We start from the raw sequence: 19,377 nt of genomic DNA, 5'->3' as shown, positions 1-19,377 counted from the left end.
GACCGTCAGGGTGGCACACCACTCATCGTCTGGATCGATGCTGTATACCGACAGCAGCTGGTGTCTTTGCTTCAGGGACAGCCTGTTTTTCGTTACGACACCGACTCGAAAAAGCGCCTTCGGGTCCTCGGTGTCACTGCTGTGCGGGAGGTCGGAATCGGACTCGGTGACCGTGAGTTGAATTGCCCGAACATTCCTGCGAGGCTGGCTGAAGCGATATGAATTGGAAGGCCGAGCTGCTCGACAGCAGGCAGCACAGTGGCCAAGTCTTCCACATCGTAGGCATTGTCGAGATTTTGCGGGGCATTGCCGCTTTAAATGGGCGGAGCCACAGTTGCCACACGTCGTGATGTCAGCACGTTCACTGTGCAACCGCGCATGCGCGGTGCGGTCATGCGTGGTGCGCGTCTGCGCATTACGTTCCTCCATGTCGCCGTCCCCTCGTTTGGTGTGTACAAGCGCGGGAGTCCGCGAAAAGTGCGCAAAATGGCCGCCCTCATCCAGGCTGAGGCCCTGGAGGTGTTCAATCACTTGGACCCGTTCCGCCTCGTGGGGACCTTCCCGCGCCGTTTCAGCCGCTTGTATATGGGAGTACCGACTGGTGGCATTTTCAAGTAGGACACAGGTCTTGATGGCGGTCGCTAGGGTGAGTTGCTTTACTTTGAGGAGCTGCTGACGTAGGGGGTCCGATTGAACACTGAAAACGAGTCGGAGGTGGGCTGTAGCTGCAAGATTGCGCAAGGATGCGGAGGTGCGTTAGAAAGGATTGGAAAGTTTCGTCCTTACCCTGCAAACGCTGCTGGAACACGTAGCGCTCAAAACTTTCATTCACCTCTACACTGCAGTGAGTGTCAAATTTGAGGAGAACCGTCTTGAACTTCGTCTTGTCTTCGTCATCTGCAAAGTTGAGAGAGTTGAAAATGTGGATGGCATGGTCCCCGGCCGTGGAGAGGAGAAGAGCAATCTTTCTGGTGTCCAAGGCGCCCTCCCTGTCCGTGGCTTTGAGGAAGAGCTGGAAGCGCTGTTTGAAAATCTTCCAGTTGGCCCCGAGGTTGCCGCGATGCGGAGCGGCGGCGGCAGGCTGATGTTATCCATGTTGCAGTATGATGGAATGCTGGCGGAAGAGGCAGATCACTTGCAGGTAGGTGTAAGAAGTGCTAGTATGCAACCACCCCTGGTATCATGATGTGTTGGGTGTTCTGGATCACATACAGGTCACCAACACTTGAAGTAGTGCGACACTATTTTATTAAAAGGTTAACTATTTAAACATACTTGAACTGTGGGTAAATACGATACTAGCTTTAACTAAAGACCTTTGCCTTGTCCTAACCAGTTGATGCACTCAGCACATGGTGAATGTTTGTGTTGCAGGCTGTGAGCTCTGTGCTCCGAGCTAGCTGCTACTCGAATGAGCAGGAACTCTGATGCCCCCTGTCTTTATAGTGCGTGTGCTCTCACTGGTGATTGGCTGCGGTGTTGTGTATGTTGATTGGTCCCACTGTGTGTCCATCAGTGTGTGTCTGCACCATGATATACTGGTGTCTATTATGACATCCTTCACTACTTATGCATCCTGATTTAAACCCTCAGCACACACAGCAAAGCCCATTGTACTCACAACTGATTTTCAAACGAGTGTGTTCATATCCTTTTATTCCTGGTTGCTGTTCAGCCACTCCTGCAAAAATCATAGAATCCCTACAGTGCAGCCATTCGGCCCATCGAGTCTGCACTGGCCCTCTAAAAGAGCCCCCTACCTAGGCCCACTTCCTCCATCCTATCCTTGTAACCCCATCTAATCTTGGGACACCGAGGGGCAATTTAGCTTGGCCAATTCACCTAATCTGCGCACCTTTGCACTGTGGGAGGAAACTGGAGCACATGGAGGAAACCCACGCAGACACGGGAGGACTGGCAAACGACACACAGTCAGCGGAAATCAGAATTGAACCCGGGTCCCTGGCGCTGTGAGGCAGCAGTGCTAACCACTGTGCCACCATGAGGCTCTCATGATGTTTGTGTATACACACGTATGTATAAATACATTTTTTTTCATTCATGGGAGCTGGGCATCGCTGGCTGCGCCAGCATTTATTGCCCTCCCTAATTGCCCCTTAGGGGGCAGTTAAGAGTCAACCATAATGCTGTAGGCCAGACCAGGTAAGGGTGGCAGATTTCCTTCCCTAAAGGAATTTAGTGAACCAGATGGTTTCAAGGTCATCATTAGACTTTTTACTAATTCCAGATTTTTATTGAGTTCAAATTTCACCATCTGCAGTGGCAGGAATTGAACCTCGGTCCCCAGAGCAGTACTCTAAGGGTTTCTCGTTTACAAGTCCGGTGACACTATTCCACCACCTCCCCAATATGTATGTAGGGGAATCCCACAGCTATTAATGGTCATATGTTCCATACTTCCTTAGTTAGAAATATGTCTTTTATAAAGGTTGTTCTAACGGTCTCAAGTTCTTATATTTTTCACACACTAATTTCTGCCTCTCAATACCGCCTCTTCGCAGAAGCTGAGCAGCATGAGCTGGAAGGTAATGGACGGCGATACTTTCTTATTTGATTTAGGAGTGCCTTTGGGCAAATGCTTAGGAAATCAGAAGCACAAAGGGACTTGCACTCCTCGTTCACGATTCTCTTAAGGTTGACGTGCAGATTCAGTCGGCAGTTAGGAAGGCAAATGCAATGTTAGCAGTCATGTCGAGAGGGCTAGAATACAAGAGCAGGGATGTACTTCTGAGGCTATATAAGGCTCTGGTCAGACCCCATTTGGAGTATTGTGAGCAGTTTTGGGCCCCATATCTAAGGAAGGTTGTGCTGGCCTTGGAAAGGGTCCAAGAATGATCCCTGGAATGAAGAGCTTGTCGCATGAGGAACGGTTGAGGATTCTGGCTCTGTACTCGTTGGAGTTTAGAAGGATGAGGGGGGAATCTTATTGAAACCTACGGGTTACTGCGAGGCCTGGATAGAGTGTTCATGGAGAGGATGTTTCCACTTGTAGGAAAAACTAGAACCAGCGGACACAATCTCAGACTAAAGGGACGATCCTTTAAACAGAGATGAGGAGGAATTATCAGCCAGGGGGTGGTGAATCTGTGGAACTCTTTGCCACAGAAGACTGTGGAGGCCAAATCACTGAGTGTCTTTAAGACAGAGATAGATAGGTTCTTGATTAATAAGGGGATCAGGGGTTATGGGGAGAAGGCAGGAGAATGGGGATGAGACAAATATCAGCCATGATTGAATGGCGGAGCAGACTCGATGGGCCGAGTGGCCTAATTCTGCTCCTATGTCTTATGGTCTTCGCCACCATGCCACCCCCAGTTTATTCATTCATTGAATCTAAATTTCTGCAGTTGCCATGGTGAGTTTTAAACCAATGTCTCCAGGGTGTTAATTCGAATGATATGTCGAGGAAGAATGAGTCCGAAGCTAACCTGCACCTTAAACGGTTTTATTTCCAAGACAACAAAAATAAATCACAGACTCACCCAGTTCCTCCGTCCCTCAGTGTCCCAGCTGTCCCCATTTATACTCCTTTGGGTTGAACCTATGAACCCAAATTTTAAAAACAAAGGGATAATGCCCCCATTGATAGTCTTTTAGTGTAACCACCTGTTTAACAATGCAATTTACAATGTAGTTGCCATTTAACAAAGCGGTGCCATTGAACCTTAACGTTACTAATAAGACATTGACATACGGTATTCGTCTGGGCCACTGGATTACTGGTCCAGCGACTTTACTACCTCCCTGTTAACTATTGTTATTCTACAGCTTTGACTTTTGCAACCATGACAACCATCTTGTGGTCAAATGACTTTATCAAACCCACAGGATGACCACCAATGCATTGGCAGACACACCCATTGAATAGTTCCATTGACATCCCTGTGAATGTTTTGTGTTTGTTACGTGGCTTGTGGCAGGTATCTCAGAGCCTGACACTGCGACGTCTTTCTTCTCTGTCAATTCCTCGTGTTCATCCCCACATGCTTCTCAAGAAGGTTCAACTGATCATTCAGGCCCTCGAGCTGGCTCCTTTTCATTCATGTTAATTTTTCTTTCTCAAAAAACACCTAAACCTGTTTGTAATACCCTTGTTTCCCTATCTCTCCTGCCAGACTATGGGCAGATTACTGCATCCCAGTTTCTACACAGTGTTTAAGCTTTGAGATGCTCTAGCCAGAAGGTGATAGGTGCTTGCACTACAAGTCACCTGAGTGTCTGCGAAAGCACATGACTCTTTCCAGGGGCCGGTGCAGGCTCGGTGGGCCGAATGGCCTCCTTCTGCCCTGTAAATTCAATGATAATCTATGATTAATCTAGGACAAAGGTTCGGCACAACATCGTGGGCCGAAGGGCCTGTTCTGTGCTGTATTTTTCTATGTTCTATGAATGGTGTGATTCAGATTTGGCAAACAACGGGTGCAGTGTGCTTTGTGTGAGCTGATTCAGAAAAGACCTGTCAGACGGGGTCCCACAGTGCAATGTTATGTTACTCATGTAGACCATCTCCGTGGGACACATGGTGGCCCCTCAGCTATCATGCAGGGCTGGGCTGTTGGCCAATGGGGTTTATGAACACATACCCTCTGTCTTACAATTCCATTTTGGAGATTCAAATGGCACCCGCGCCAATCTCGGTGTGATGTTTGTCCGTGGAATCCTCTTCACCTCTTTTAAAGAGCTCAGAATGACGGCAGTTTTTAAATGAGATTTGGTAGCTCATTCTCTTCAAAATTAACATTTTTTCTGTTTTTTCCCCCCCACCTTTGCCCACAGAAGAGGAACGGCCAAGACCAAAGTAAGAACTTTAAATTGACTCCTACATTCAGAGAGACTTTGGATTTGAATTCAACAAAAATTGCCTCTTAAAGCAACATGTGGCGCATATTCAAAATACAGTTTGTGACAAGATGAATGAATTCTTCAATTTACCAAATGTGTATTGAGTGAGATTTTCTACTCAATGAAAGCAAGAGGCTTTCAGTTCATTGTTTTGTGGTTCTAAACACACATGGAATCTGACCTGACCTACCTTTCATCTCGCCACCTGTTTCCTACCTTCCTATCCTGAAGACACTTGATTCCTGCCGGGTTTCTTTTCAGGACGTCACCTGGGTGGTGTGTGGCCCCTGACAGATGGGTGCCAACAGACAATCGAACCGTGGAGGCCTTTGCAACAAGGCCCAATTCTACCCATGTCCACCATCCACACTGCCGCAGGAGAGAGCGCCTTCTGACTTTCAGTTTACGGAGATATACAAAATGTGGGTGACATATAGGCAAAAAAAAAACATGGACAGAGATGGACAGATAGGCAGGAGATCATTTCAACCCAAGCTACCAAGCTGAACACCCACAGTATTGGGTGGAATTCTGGTTTTACACACTGCCTAATTCTGGTCTCCATTGGTTTCAAAACCAGCAGTACACCAGATCCCGTCAATATCTGACAGGGGAGATCGATTAAAATTGACCAGGATGGCACATATTTTAGCAATAGAACCTCACAATGAAATGAAATGAAAATTGCTTATTGTCACAAGTAGGCTTCAAATGAAGTTACTGTGAAAAGCCCCTCGTCGCCAAGCTCTAACTCATTGATAATGGTTTCTCAAGAGGTGACGGTCCTGAAACTAATGTTCCGTTCTGTCTCCCTCAGGCTCGTTGTCCCCCAGATTTCTGGTCCCAAAATCCCCGATGGAGAAAGGGTTGACTTCGATGTAAGTTCTCACTATTTGGTTTTGGTGTTCTCATTGGTCTATGCCTATAATTGGGTTTGATGGTCCAATTGGTCCAAGATGTATTCGCCCAAAATGTAAGAGGGTGGATGTAACACTGAGTGTTAAAGCAAGACCCACTCACAGCCCGGGCAGTCAGGAAGATGCTTGACTGCGTGGTTCCACCCGGTTCCTCAGAGCCGTGACAGAAGGAGGCAGTGAACAATCTCTGGTGCTTGCTTTCATAAAGCGGCGAAATTAGAGAGTAGAGCCTTAATGGTTCCCAGCACCTTGCATTGGCGGGTTGCAGGGAGACACTGGCAGCAGTTTGAGAATAAACCAACAGCCCACTTTTCAACAAAAGAGATGCCAAGGCCGATGGGATTGAATTTACCAGAAGGAAAATTGTGTGAGTTTTGCAAGGAATTAAATAATCTCATTTTGATGACGGTTTAGTTTTTTTTGTGGCACCCCTTAGTAAAGGCCGAGAATGTGGAACAAATAGGGACATGATAACGATCACTTGCAAGAGTTATGAAATGAAGGAAAAACTCAAATTTAAAAAAAACTTCAGAAAGAGGCACATGACAAATCTAAGGCTAGTAATGCAAAGAAAATCGGGTGGCACTTCCCTGCCCACGGAGGTGGTGGAGAAGATTAATGAGTTGAAAGGAAGATCGGATGGGGACTTGAGGGATATAAACTTGCAGGGATACAGGGGTAGAGCGGAGGAATGGGGCTGACTGGGTTGCTCTAAGGAGAGCTGGCACAGGCTGGATGGGGATATGGTGTCCTGTGATTCAATTACTCTATGAAACTCTCTATGGGCGGGATTCTCTGCCCGCTCATGGCAGCGGGATTCTCTGCGCGCCAAATCCTCCGCCCTCGCTCGCAGCGGTAGCGAGGCGGACTCGCAACGGAGAATCCTGGGCTATGAAACAATGCATTTGCAGAGTCCCCACTCGAAGTGGGTGTGGAGCAGAAACATCAGCGAAATCCAGTTGGGCCAAAGGCCTGTTTCTGCACTTGAGGCTGCAGAGTGTCTCAGAATCACAGACTTGTCACGGTGCAGAAGGAGGCCATTCGGCCCATCGTGTCTGCCTGGTCTCTCCAATCGAGCATCGTGACTTAGTACCATTTCCCTGCCTTTTCCCCGTACCCCTGCACATATTTCCATTCAGGTAATCATCCAATGCCAGCTTGAACGCCGCGATTGAACCTGCCTCCACCACACTTCCAGGCAGCACATTCCGACCCAAACCACTCGCTGTGTGACAGTTTCTCTCTCACATCACAAATTATCTTAAATCTGTGCTCCCTCGTTCTCGATCATTTTACGCGCAGCAACAGTTTCTCCCTACCTAGTCTGTCCAAACCGTCATGATTTTGTACATCTCTATCAAATCCCCAACAAATCTATCAAATGGGCCGAGTGGCCTCCTTCTGCACTGTAAATTCTATAACTTCTCCAATCTCTCCTCATAACATACATTTCGCAACTCTGGAACCATTTTCCTTCTAAACCTCTCGACTGAAGGAAACAGAGAGTTGAAAGGGAGCGGTGGAAAGAGATGGCATTGCTGAGGACCTCAAGGGCAACACAAAGTGGGAAAAGAAATCTAAAAACAAGGGGGAGGGGAATTACTGAGTTGAGGTCCCTCTTAGTGAGTTATTTACACACACCATTGCTGTTCCTTTCAGACAAGGCTTGATTATGGTTCATCAGGCCTTGATTTATTGTATTTTTCTCCTTCCTCCTCCTCGTTTTATAGGATATTTACAGGAAGCGCATGGAGAAAGATCTCCTGGAACTCCAGACTCTGATTGAGGTCCACTTTGAGCAAAGGAAAAGGGAAGAGGAGGAACTGATTGCCCTGAAGGAGAGAATTGTAAGTGTTCTTCAGAACTTCTACATTGTTCAGCACTTCCAGCTCACCGAGTATGGGAAGCAAAGAAACAGGGGCAAATCTCAGATATTGATTTACATATAAATGTATTATTTTATTAGATAGTCAAGACACCATTAATACCCTTGCTAGGTCCTGGACCATTGGCCCCAGTAACTAAGAGCCTTTCATTTCCGCTCAAAAACACAATCGGTGATTCTGAATGATTGCTGACCTCCCAATTCACTCTCTGCTGTCATATAAATTAGGAGCAGAAGTAGGCCTTTCGGCCCCTCGAGCCTGCTCCACCATTCAATAAGATCATGGCTGATCTGATTGAGGCTTCAACACCACAATCCTGCGTACCCCCGATACTCTTTGATGCTCTTATTAGTCAAGAATCTATCTCCCTCCACCTCAAAAAAGATTCAACGACACAGCCTCCATCACTCTCCGTGGAAGAATCCTCTGAGGGAAGAAAAGTTCTCCTCATCTCCGCCTTAAACGGGAGGCCCCTTATTTGTAAACTCTGGCCCCTATTTCTAGTCGCTCCCACAAGGGAGACACCACTAAGTTGAGCCTCCTCAGGGTCTTATACATTTCAATAACATTATCTCTCATTTTTCTAAACTCCAATGGATACAGGCCCAACCCGTACTGTTATGGGCCAGGGTTTAGAGAGCCCCAAAGTGTATCATGGAGTTCACCTGACCCACAACTTTGAATAGATTGTGGTTATGGGGAAACACACGGGCCTACTCTGCAGGTGTGATGGAACAGAAATTTACAGTACTTTTAAATTAAAACAATGTTTATTTATGAAACCAGTTAACACTTTATAAACCCCCAGTAAACATCTTAACAACTATCAACACCAATTAATCCCCCAAAGAATACAGTACTCTCTAAGTAACTCTTAATCTTTCCTTGCAACATCCATAAGACAGGAAGAACCCTTTTTACAGAAGTACATCAGGTTTAACTTCACTACTGAGAACAGTTACCACTTTGAAATCACCAAATGGACATTCATAAGCTTGCAGAGATTCATACACATCTCGCTGTGATTGCAGCTTCTCCAAATCTAAAACAAAACTAAACACACCCTGTAGCAGACAGCCCAAAGTGAAAGTAAAAGTAGACAGACAGCCCAGCTCCACCCACACTCTGACATCACTGATAAACACCCATTTCTTAAAGGTACATCCACTACAGCTATTTTATATACCCCCATTTCTTAAAGGTACTCTCACATGACAGTACAGCCTTTTCTCAAAAGATAAACCCCCTGTTCCCAGGAATTAGTCGACTGAACCTTCTCTGGGCTGTTTCGAATGCAATTGTGCCCTTGCTTAAATAAGAAGACCAAATGTGTACACACTACACTAGGTGCAGTCTAACCAATGCCCTGTACAACTGTGGCGAAACATCCCTACTTTTATATTCTCCGTCTTTCTCATTCTTGAGAATAAAACCAATGACAGTTGTTACATATTCCGGGGTGGCCTGGCATGAATTTATATTTTGTTTTATAACTAGAACCAGAGGACACAATCTCAGATTGAAGGGACGATCCTTTAAAACAGAGATGAGGAGGAATTTCTTCAGCCAGAGGATGGTGAATCTGTGGAATTCTTTGCCACAGAAGACTGTGGAGGCCAAATCACTGAGTGTCTTTAAGACAGAGATAGATAGGTTCTTGATCAATAAGGGGATCAGGGGTTATGGGGAGAAGGCAGGAGAATGGGGATGAGAAAAATATCAGCCATGATTGAATGGCAGAGCAGACTCGATGGGCCGAGTGGCCTAATTCTGCTCCTATGTCTTATGGTCTTATGGTTCCAAGAACAGAGGATGCTGGAAAAACTCAGCGGGTCTGTCAGTAAGGAGGGAAAGCAGTGTTAACATTTTGAGTCCTTCGACTCTTCATCAGAACTGAAGGGAGGGAGAATGTGTTAGAGCTGTGAGAGATTGCAACAAAAAGTGGCAACTTTAAGAACAAAAGGCAGGCGGCCTGATGTGGAAGAGGGGGGGGGGGGGGGGTTCTGCATTGAGGCAAGACATGTATGGAGTATTTTTTAAAAGGGGTTTAAGATGGAGGAGAAAGGTCACAATCTAGAAGTTGACAAACTCAACAACGTGCCCAACTGGACGATGAGGTGCTGTTCCTCCAGCTTGTGGCATGCTTCACTGGAGCAATGCAGCAGGCCAAGGACAGGCTTGTGGGCATGAGAGCAAGACGTGAGTTATTTTGTTCTTCGACACACATAGTCCCGGTGGAAGAATGCATGTTTCACGACTTACTTTCCTCCTGATGCCATTTTCATCTTGCATGAATAGTCTCGCAAGAAAACATAATTATTGACTCAGAGGCCACATTAAAGCACGGCCCTACAGCCAGACTGGTTATCACAAGGTTGCCAATCCTCAAGAACGATCTGGGAGTCTCCAATTGAAGATTAACTTTCTGCCGCCTGCCATGAAGATTCTGAAATCAATTGGGTTGATTTTTTTTTGTTTGTATTCCTCAGACCTATTAGTTTGTTACAAAATATTGGAAATGGAAGGAAAAGACTGGTTTGACTGGGGTAGGCATTTGGAGGTGGACTTGATTAAACCTCCGGGAATATCTTCAAGCAGAGTTGGCAACCCAAGGTTGGCAGCTAACTGGGGTTAGCCAATCAAGTCAAGGATTCCACCAGGCCGGCTCCTCTAGAAAGGCAGCTGGTGAAGGATAGAACTGGATCCAATCTTGACATGTCTTTATAACCTTTTATTTGCTGAGACACACATTACAAACGTGCATCTCCTAACCCAACAACCGCAGTTTCACTTTGTTCCTGGTTATAGCAGCACAAGTGAACTCCCAGTTGGCGCAGTGGTTAGCACTGCTGCATCACGGCACCGAGGACCCGGGTTCGATCCAAGTCAATGTCTGTGTGGAGTTTGCACATTCTCCCCATGTCTGCGTGGGTCTCGCTGCCACAACCCAAAGATGTGCAGGGTATGTGGGTCGGCCGTGCTAAATTGCCCCTTAATTGGGAAAATAATAAATTTGTGAAAGTTGATGCAGACGTGCCGAATTTCTTTAGCTTCCGTAGGAAGTAGAGACGTTATTGGGCTTTCTTGACTGTTGCATCAACGTGAGTGGACCAGGACAGATTGTTGATGATGGTGACCCCCAGGAATTTAAAGCTATTGACCATCTCCACTTCGGAGCCATTAATGCAGACGGGGGCGGGTGTCGTGCTACGCTTCCTGAAGTCGATGATCAGTTCCTTGGTCTTTCCGACATTTAGAGAGAGGTTGTTTTCGGTACACCATGTAACCAAGTGATTTATCTCCCTCCTGTAGTCTGATTCATCGTTGTTTGAGATACCACAGTCGTATCATCCGCAAACCTATAGATCGAGTTGGAGTTAAATCTTGCCACACAGTCGTGTGTGTATAGGGAGTATAGTCGATGACTGAGCACACATCCTTGCGGGGCCCCGGTGTTGAGGACTATTGCGGAGGAGGTGCTGTTGCCTATCCTGACAGATTGCGGTCTGTTGGTGAGGAAGTCAAGGATCCAGAGGCAGAGGGAGGGGTAAAGTCCAAGATTGCAGAGTTTAGTTGTAAGTCTTGTTGGGACAATGGTGTTGAAGGCGGAGCTGTAGTCTATGAACAGCAGTCATGTAGACAAGGAGGCCTGTCTGGAATGCAGAATTACCACTCTCCCCCATGCCCCACCCTGCCAAAGAGTGCCCACCTCACTGAGGAAACTGGAGGAGGACTCAGAAATCCCTCGTCACCTGTTAATATGGACGCAATTAGACCCATAATAAGTCTAGTTGGTCACCCACCAGGTGTGGAAGTGTTGCGCACCCCACGAAAATGGTCTGGATGGGGGTTGGAGTCAGGGAACAGGCTAACCGGATGCCAGGGCTAATTTTCCCCCTGCCCACCTCTGATCCTGGCTCCATTGGGGACCGACAATCCAGCCCAATGAATGTAGCATTAACGCTCATGACTCAGCAGGTTTATTCTTTGTGTCACTGAATTGTGCAGACCAGGATTGCGCCAGGCTCGTTCCCGTGCCCCGGTCAATGCTGAATTTTGCCCTCGGTGGCACTGTTTTTGACCTCGCCATCCCCGCTCTAAAAATAGGCCGGGGGGTGGGGGGGGTAATAAATCAAAATTTCTGTTTTCAGGTTAACATCCAGCAATCTCTATTGGAAACACGTCTGTATGAAACATGGAGATAACATGATCACAAGGGCACAACAAACAAGAGTAGGAGTGGACCAAATGGTCCATTGAGACTGCTCCACCGTTCAATACGATCATGACAGATCTTGGGCTCAAACTCCATTATCCCGCCCGCGCCCCATATCCCTTAATTCCCCAAAAGACCAAAGATCTGTCCATCCCAGCCTCCATCAACGATGGAACATCCACAACCCTCTGGGGTAGAGAATTCCGGTGTGGATACAATCCCATTCCAGCTAACCCGTTAACACTCACCATCAAGGCTCCTGTGTGATGAGTGGCCACTTGGGCAATGTACCAGGGAAATGCTGTAGCCATGAGTCTGGACCTAGTAAATAGTAAATGCCTTCATCAGAGGTGGGATGCACACTGTGGTAGTCAAGTTGCAGCTGTTTTAAAATGGTACGTAATCCTCCATCTATTGTGCATACTCTCTCACACACACATATAAATAGAATTCCACTCCCTGGTGAGTAATTCTTTCTACTTCACACACACTACGTTCAACTTGACCAAACTGACTTCACTTTGCAGCTGTTAAATGGAAAGAAGTTCTTTTGTCTCGCTGACCTTGACGTGAGCAAGGTGACTATCGTATGAAAGAACATCAGAAACGAGAGTGGGAGAAGGCCATTCAACCCATCAAGCCTGTTGCCCCATTGAGTTAAATCACGGCTGCGCTTACCACTTCCCACCTTATGCCCATATCCCCTGATTGCCTTCATTTAATTGTCGGCACGGTAGCACAGTGGTCAGCACTGTTGCTTCAAAGCGCCAGGGTCCCGGGTTCGATTCCCGGCTTGGGTCACCGTCTGTGCGGAGTCTGCGTGGGTTTCCTCCGGGTGCTCCGGTTTCCTCCCACAAGTCCCGAAAGACGTGCCTGTTAGGTGAATTGGACATTCAGAATTCTCCCTCAGTGTACCCGAACAGGCGCCGGAATGTGGCGACTAGGAGATTTTCACAGCCACTCCATTGCAGTATAATGTAAGCCCACTTGTGACATTAATAGAGATTATTATTATTAATCTCAGTCTTGAATGTACCCAATGACTGAGCACCTAGAGTGCTGTTGTGTAGACGATTCCAAACATTCATAGCCTTCTGAAAGAATAAACTTCTCCCGTCTCAGCCCTCGATGGCTGGGACCTTATATTGAGATGGTGATCCCTAGTTTACCGACATGACAGTGACTCCCCGCACGACATGGTGGCACAGTGGTTAGCACTGCTACCTCACAGCGGCAGGGACTCGGGTTTGATGCTGACCTCAGGTAACTGTCTGTACGGAGTCTGCACGTTCTCCCCGTGTCTGCGTGGGTTTCCTCCGGGTGCTCCGGATTCCTCCCACAGTCCAAAGATAGAAATAGAAATAATTGCTTATTGTCACAAGTAGGCTTCAATGAAGTTACTGTGAAAAGCCCCTAGTCGCCACATTCCGGCGCCTGTTCGGGGAGGCTGGTACGGGAATTGAACCTGCGCTGCTGGCATTGTTGTTCTGCATTGCAGGCCAGCTGTTTAGCCCACTGTGCTAAACCAGCCCCTGATGTGCAGGTTAGGTGGATTGGCCGTGCTAAATTGCCCCTTAATGTCCAAAAGGTTAGGTCGGGTTACAGGGATACGGGGATAGTGTGCAGGCGTGGGCTTGAGTAGGATCCTCTTTCCAAGGGCCGGTGCAGACTCGATGGGCCAAATGGCCACCTTCTGCACTATAAATTCTATGATTTTTTAAAAACATTTAAAATAAATTTAGATTACCCAATTATTTTTTCCAATTAAGGGCAATTTAGCGTGGCCAATCCACCTACCCTGCACATTTTTGGGTTGTGGGGGCGAAACCCACGCAGACACGGGGAGAATGTGCAAACTCCACACGGACAGTGACCCAGAGCCGGGATCGAACCTGGGACCTCAACGCCATGAGGCAGCTGTGCTAACCACTAGGTCACTGTGCTGCCCTTTAATTCTATGATTATAAGTAGAAATCTGGAACCAAATTCGCAAACTGCAGTCAAGGCTGGGGCTCAATTTGGAAATTCAAACCCGATTGAGATTTTGTTCAACAGGGCTATTAAGTAACATGGAACCCAGGCAATTTGAAGGTGTCGCAAAGTGATAGGGCCACAGAAGGAGGCCATTCAGACTATCTCTTCTATGCAGGCTCTTTGTAGAGATCGCGATCACGTCCTATTCCCCAGCTGCGTCCCCATAGCCCTGTAAATTTATTTCCCTCGACCTCCCATCCAAATTCCTTTTGAAATCATTTGATGTCTCCACTTCCACAATCTTCATGGGTAGCAGATTCCAGGTTATCACTGCTTAAAAAAAATTCTTCCTCACCTTCCCTACCCCCGCACCTGGAGTTAAAATATGTATCAGCCATGATCTAATGCAAAGGAAGACCAGATTCAAGGGGCTGAATGGCCTTCTTAGGTGCATGTATTCCGAGTCCTCTTTTCCAGTTGAGCAAACTTGCAATGTGAGTCTTCGCCAGTCACTCGGGTTTCCAAATTTTCATCGATTTGACACATGAGATGCTTTCGTCCTCTTTCCAGGAACATCGGAGGGCGGAGAGGGCGGAGCAGCAGAGGTACCGCGCGGAAAAAGAGCGCGACCGACAAACCCGGCTTCTTGTGAGTCCCCCTTCTCTCTGTTCCTCCCCGTCACCTTTTACTCTCCTGCCTTTCTCTCGACCGACGCAGGCTATTCCCGTGACCCCTATTGCGTTAACCATTCCCTGATTCGTTCATGGCGTGTGGGTATCGTTGCCCATTTGTTGCCCATCCCTGATTGCCTTTGAACCGAGTGGCTCGCTTTGCCACCTCACAGGTGAGTTCAGAGTCAACCACATTGCTGTGGATCTGGGCTTACACAAATGGATGAGGGTGGAGGAGTTCCTCCCATGAAGGACATTAGTGGGCCAGTTAATGGTCATCATTAGACTTTTAATTCCATATTTTAATGAAAATATGAGTTCAAATTCCACCATCTCCGTGGTGGGATTGGAACCTGGATCCGGGGCATTACCCTGGGTCCCTGGATCACTAGCCCAGTTACAATAAAACTACCCCAACACCTCGTCAATTTCTCTCTCCCTCGCCATTACCGATTAATTCGGCATTATATTAAGCGCAAGACCAATCAGTTTCTTTCATGACAGTATTTGCAGCGCCTCATTATACTTGGGCGACATTGTAGCACAGTGGTTAGCACTGTAGCCTCACAGCGCCAGGGCCCCGCGTTTGATTATCGCTTGGGTCTGTGTGGAGTCTGCATGTTCTGCATGGGTTTCCTCCGGGTGCTCCGGTTTCCTCCCACAAGTTCCAAAAGACGTGCTTGTTAGGTGAATTGGACATTCTGAATTCTCCTTCAGTGTACCCGAACAGGCGCCGGAGTGTGGCGACTGGGGGCTTTTCACAGTAACTTCATTGCACTGTTAATGTAAGCCTACTTGTGGCAATAATAAAGATTATTATCATTGCCATGACAGGTTGTGTTTGCAATGCACGCTTAACTATTTCATGTCAATTTCTGGAAACAGGAAGAAAGGACACGCAAAGAGGACGAAGAGGCAAAGAAACGTGCGGTAGATGATGCCAAGAAAAAGAAAGTCCTGTCTAACATGGGGGCGCATTACGGTGGATACCTTGTTAAGGTAGGGCTTTGGCCAATGTCTGTGTAATCAACAGCAGTTTAAACAGCACACATTGCTGCGGCTATTAAAAATGGCAGTGATATGCCGAACCTTTCCAAAGATTTCCTTGCCATTCCCCTGAAAGCAGTGCTCATTTCAATTGTAAATGGTTATGTTTATTCAAAAATATTGGGAGTGGAGAGATTGTTCTGTGTCGCAATAGTGTATGAGGATAACTGAGAACCAGTCAGTTACCTGATATAGAAAAGAGAAATACCAGCGGTTAGCGGGTCGGGCACCGTGTGTGGAGAGAGAAAGAGAGTTAAACATGTCAGCTTGGTAACCCTTTACCAAAAGTGGAAAATGTTACGGGTGTAACTGGTTTTAGTAAGACAAAAGAGGCAAATGGAAATCCCTTCAGAGAGGAGAGTTGAATTTCTTCAAGATGGTCGGTCCTGTAAGAGGAGTGACATTGAATTAAACAGTGATAAGGCGGCACAGAGGTTAGCACTGTTGCTTCACAGAGCCCGGGGGCCGGGTTCGTTTCCCGGCTTGGGTACGTGCGGAGTCTGCATGTTCTCCCCGTGTCTGCGTGGGTTTCCTCCGGGTGCTCCGGTTTCCACCCACAGTCCAAAGACGTGCTTGTTAGGCGAACTGGGCATTCTGAATTCTCCCTCCGTGGACCCGAACAGGCGCCGGAATGTGGCGACTCGGGAATTTTCACAGTAACTTCGTTGCAGTGTTAATGTAAGCCTACTTGTGACATAATAAAGATTATTATTAGACACTAATAAAGACTAATTTAGTGTTCAGAGGAGGGGCTCAATAGCTCGGTTAGAAAGATGACTAGCATGTGTTTCAGAAAAACGCCAACCGGCATCATAGAATCATAGAATTTACATGTGCAGAGGGAGGCCATTCGGCCCATCGAGTCTGCACCGACTCTTGGAAAGAGCTCCCTACCCAAGCCCACACCCCCACCCTATCCCCATAACCCAGTAGCCTCACCCAACACTAAGGGCAATTTTGGACACGAAGGGCCATTTAGCATGGCCAATCCACCTAACCTGCACATCTTTAGACTGTGGGAGGAACCCGGAGCACCCGGAGGAAACCCACTCACACAGGGGGAGAACGTGCAGACTTCCATTCCTATTACAACTGAGGTAGGCTTGCAACCTGTTTCCTCACCTGCCCCATGCCTAATGCGGAAAGGTGTCCCTTAAGCCTTACAACATATTGTGTGTGTGTCTCTCTCTCTCTCTCCAAGGGACCAATGGTCCCTCATGAATAATGGTTAACTACCTACCCACTGTACAAAGGCAAAATACTGAAGATGCTGGAAACCTGAAATATAAACGGAAAATGTTAGTTCATGAGTTCATAAGATATAGGAACAGAATTAGGCCATTTGGCTCATCGGGTCTGTTCTGCCATTCGATCATGGCTGATCTCACCCTGGCCTTAACTCACCCGTCCTGCCCGTTCTCCATAACCCTTCAGCCCATTACCAGTTAAAAATCTGTCTAACTCCTCCTTAAATTTACTCACTGACCCAGCATCCACCGCACTCTGGGGTAACGAATTCCACAGATTCACAACCCTTTGGGAGAAGTAGTTTCCCCTCATCTCTGTTTTAAATTTGCTACCTTTTATTCTAAGACTAAGACCTCTCGTTCCTGAATTCCCCACAAGAGGAAGCATCCGCTTCCATGTCTACTTTATCATTACCTTTTATCATCTTGTATACCTCAGCTTGATCTCCCCTCAAGCCTGTGAACTCTGGAGAGTATGGGGCTAAACTGCTCAATCTCTGTAATTGTCTGTTGGATGATGAAGTCTTGATGGGGTCATGGCTTGGGGGCATCCAGGTGATGCTTCCCTGATGGCCCATCACCGTAGGCCGTGGCCCAATCAAGATGGTGGAGAAAGGGGAGCCAGGAATGTACTCCGGACCAGAACTGGGTGAGAATATTGAATTCAGGGTGTTGACGAACCTTCAGAGGAAGTAACGTGCTCACCTTTCTGTTTGTTGCACAGGCAGAGCTGAGAAGAGGCAAAAGGCAGACAGGGCGTGAAATGAAGAAGAAGATTTTGGCGGAGAGACGCAAGCCCCTCAACATTGAACACCTCAATGATGATAGGATGAGGTAAAGCCATTTAGATCTCCTGCGGGATTCTCCATCGGCGGGATCCTCCACTTCGCCGGCAGTGCACACGTGCCCGCGGGTTTCCCATTGGCCAGCTGCCAGGACGGAGGATCCCGCTGCCAGCGAGGGCTCGCCGGAAAACCGGGCTGGTGGGCCGGAGAATCTCACCCCTAATCCCTGAATCCTGGGGCTGGATTTTTAAAAGAAGTCGGGGTCCGGATTGCAAGTCAGCAGCTGTGCATTTTAGCGCTCCATGAAGGTTCCCCACCATGATCCTTGACCCCCCCCCCCCCCCCCCAAGCCACTTTGAGAGAGGCCAGCTCATGGTCAGATTGGCAGCCCACATTAAGTAGAGGTGATAAGTTGCCTTTTCAGGTCCCATTCCGTCATCGACTAGCATTTCCATATGACAAAGTGAGCTACGTTCATACAGGCCAGCTTGACGGAGTCCGGTGGGGCAGCAGTAGAAAAGGATCGAGCGAGGGCCCCCTTCCTCTGCACCATCATGGCCGCTTGGCCACAGCTGCGACTGTGGCCCACCCACCCCCTCCCCCGGAGGAGCCAGGCGGTTGTGACTTTTATTTTAAAAAATCAAAATAATAATGACTTGCTCCCGCCCCTCGTTGTCTCCATGTTCAAATTGGCAGCTGCCACCTCAACAGGTGTGCTCGATGGCCTCCCATTGGGCCACCAGCATTGGGTAACCCCCACGCTGTCCCTGGTTGGATGGTGACCCTCACACTTATTGGAACGTATAAGATCCTGAGGGGATTTGACAGGGTGGATTCTGAGCGCAAGTTTCTCCTTGTGGGAGAGTCCAGAACTAGGGGCGGGATTCTCTCAGCCCACGCCGGTTCAGAGAATCGGCAGGCCGGGCGCGATTCACGTGACGCCGCCCCGACGATTCTCCAGTGACCGGAGAATCGACGCCATTGGCGCTGGCGCAGAGCCGGTCGGGCGCCGCTCTATGCGGCCCCGTCGGCGATTCTCCGCCCAAAAAAACAAGTCCCACCGGCGCCGTTCGCATCTGGTCTTACCCTGTCAGGAGCGGCCTGGTGGGGGGTGGGAGTCCGACCTCGGGGGGGGGCCTCCACTGTGGCCTGACCCGCGATCGGGGCCTACCGATCAGCGGGCCGGCCACTCCTGGTGGGGGCCTCTTTTACTCCGAGCCGGCCCCTGTAGCCCTACGCCATGTTGCGTTGGGGCTGGCGCGGAGAAGGAAGCTACCGCGCATGCGCGCGTTCGCGCCGGTCGCAGCACGCATGCGCAGATCCGCGGCGCCCATTTGACACCGGTATCGGCAGCTGGAGCTGCGTGAGTCTCTCCAGTGCCGTGCTGGCCTCATGTTGGGCAGAGGATCGCTACACTTAGCGGTCCAATGATTCCGTCATTAAACTCTCCAGTTTTTACAACGGCGTCAACACTCTGCCGTCAGAAGGGTGGGGAGGAAGGCGCTTTCTGCCTCACCCCCACTGCCTCACCCCCAACCTCACCAGGGTCCAGGGTCCCAGGTGAGGCCCGCTGCTGCCCGGTTAATTGCCTGATTGGCACTTAATTCAGTGTGCTTTCCTGAAAATTAATGAGCAGGGCCCTTGCTGGCATTCCAGGCAGCAGGCAAGACCCTCATCGCCTACATTAAATTCCACCACTGGTCTCAGTAATAATGACCATGAAACTACCAGATTGTTGTTAAAATAAAACAACTTGGTCCATTAAAGTCCC

The 19,377-nt window shown here is 48.2% G+C and overlaps 1 protein-coding gene across 6 annotated transcripts in view; it reads left to right on the top strand.

Moving 5' to 3' along the window:
* The window catches only part of tnnt1 (troponin T type 1 (skeletal, slow)), a 55,521-nt gene that overhangs the window by 24,965 nt on the left and 11,179 nt on the right, over positions 1-19,377 (top strand). For 4 of the 6 annotated variants that reach the window (XM_072492312.1, XM_072492316.1, XM_072492313.1 and 1 more), the window contains 7 exons: positions 2,523-2,546; positions 4,798-4,819; positions 5,681-5,741; positions 7,511-7,627; positions 14,427-14,504; positions 15,413-15,526; positions 17,546-17,655. In XM_072492312.1, coding sequence (XP_072348413.1) covers positions 2,523-2,546; positions 4,798-4,819; positions 5,681-5,741; positions 7,511-7,627; positions 14,427-14,504; positions 15,413-15,526; positions 17,546-17,655 — 526 coding nt within the window. The remainder of the gene's footprint in view (positions 1-2,522; positions 2,547-4,797; positions 4,820-5,680; positions 5,742-7,510; positions 7,628-14,426; positions 14,505-15,412; positions 15,527-17,545; positions 17,656-19,377) is intronic. The other 2 variants (XM_072492318.1, XM_072492314.1) reach the window with 1 other exon arrangement.

This window comes from Scyliorhinus torazame, chromosome 29 (assembly GCF_047496885.1).
Source record: "Scyliorhinus torazame isolate Kashiwa2021f chromosome 29, sScyTor2.1, whole genome shotgun sequence".
Classification (NCBI taxonomy): Eukaryota; Metazoa; Chordata; class Chondrichthyes; order Carcharhiniformes; family Scyliorhinidae; genus Scyliorhinus; species Scyliorhinus torazame.
This window is presented reverse-complemented; position numbering and strand designations above follow the sequence as displayed.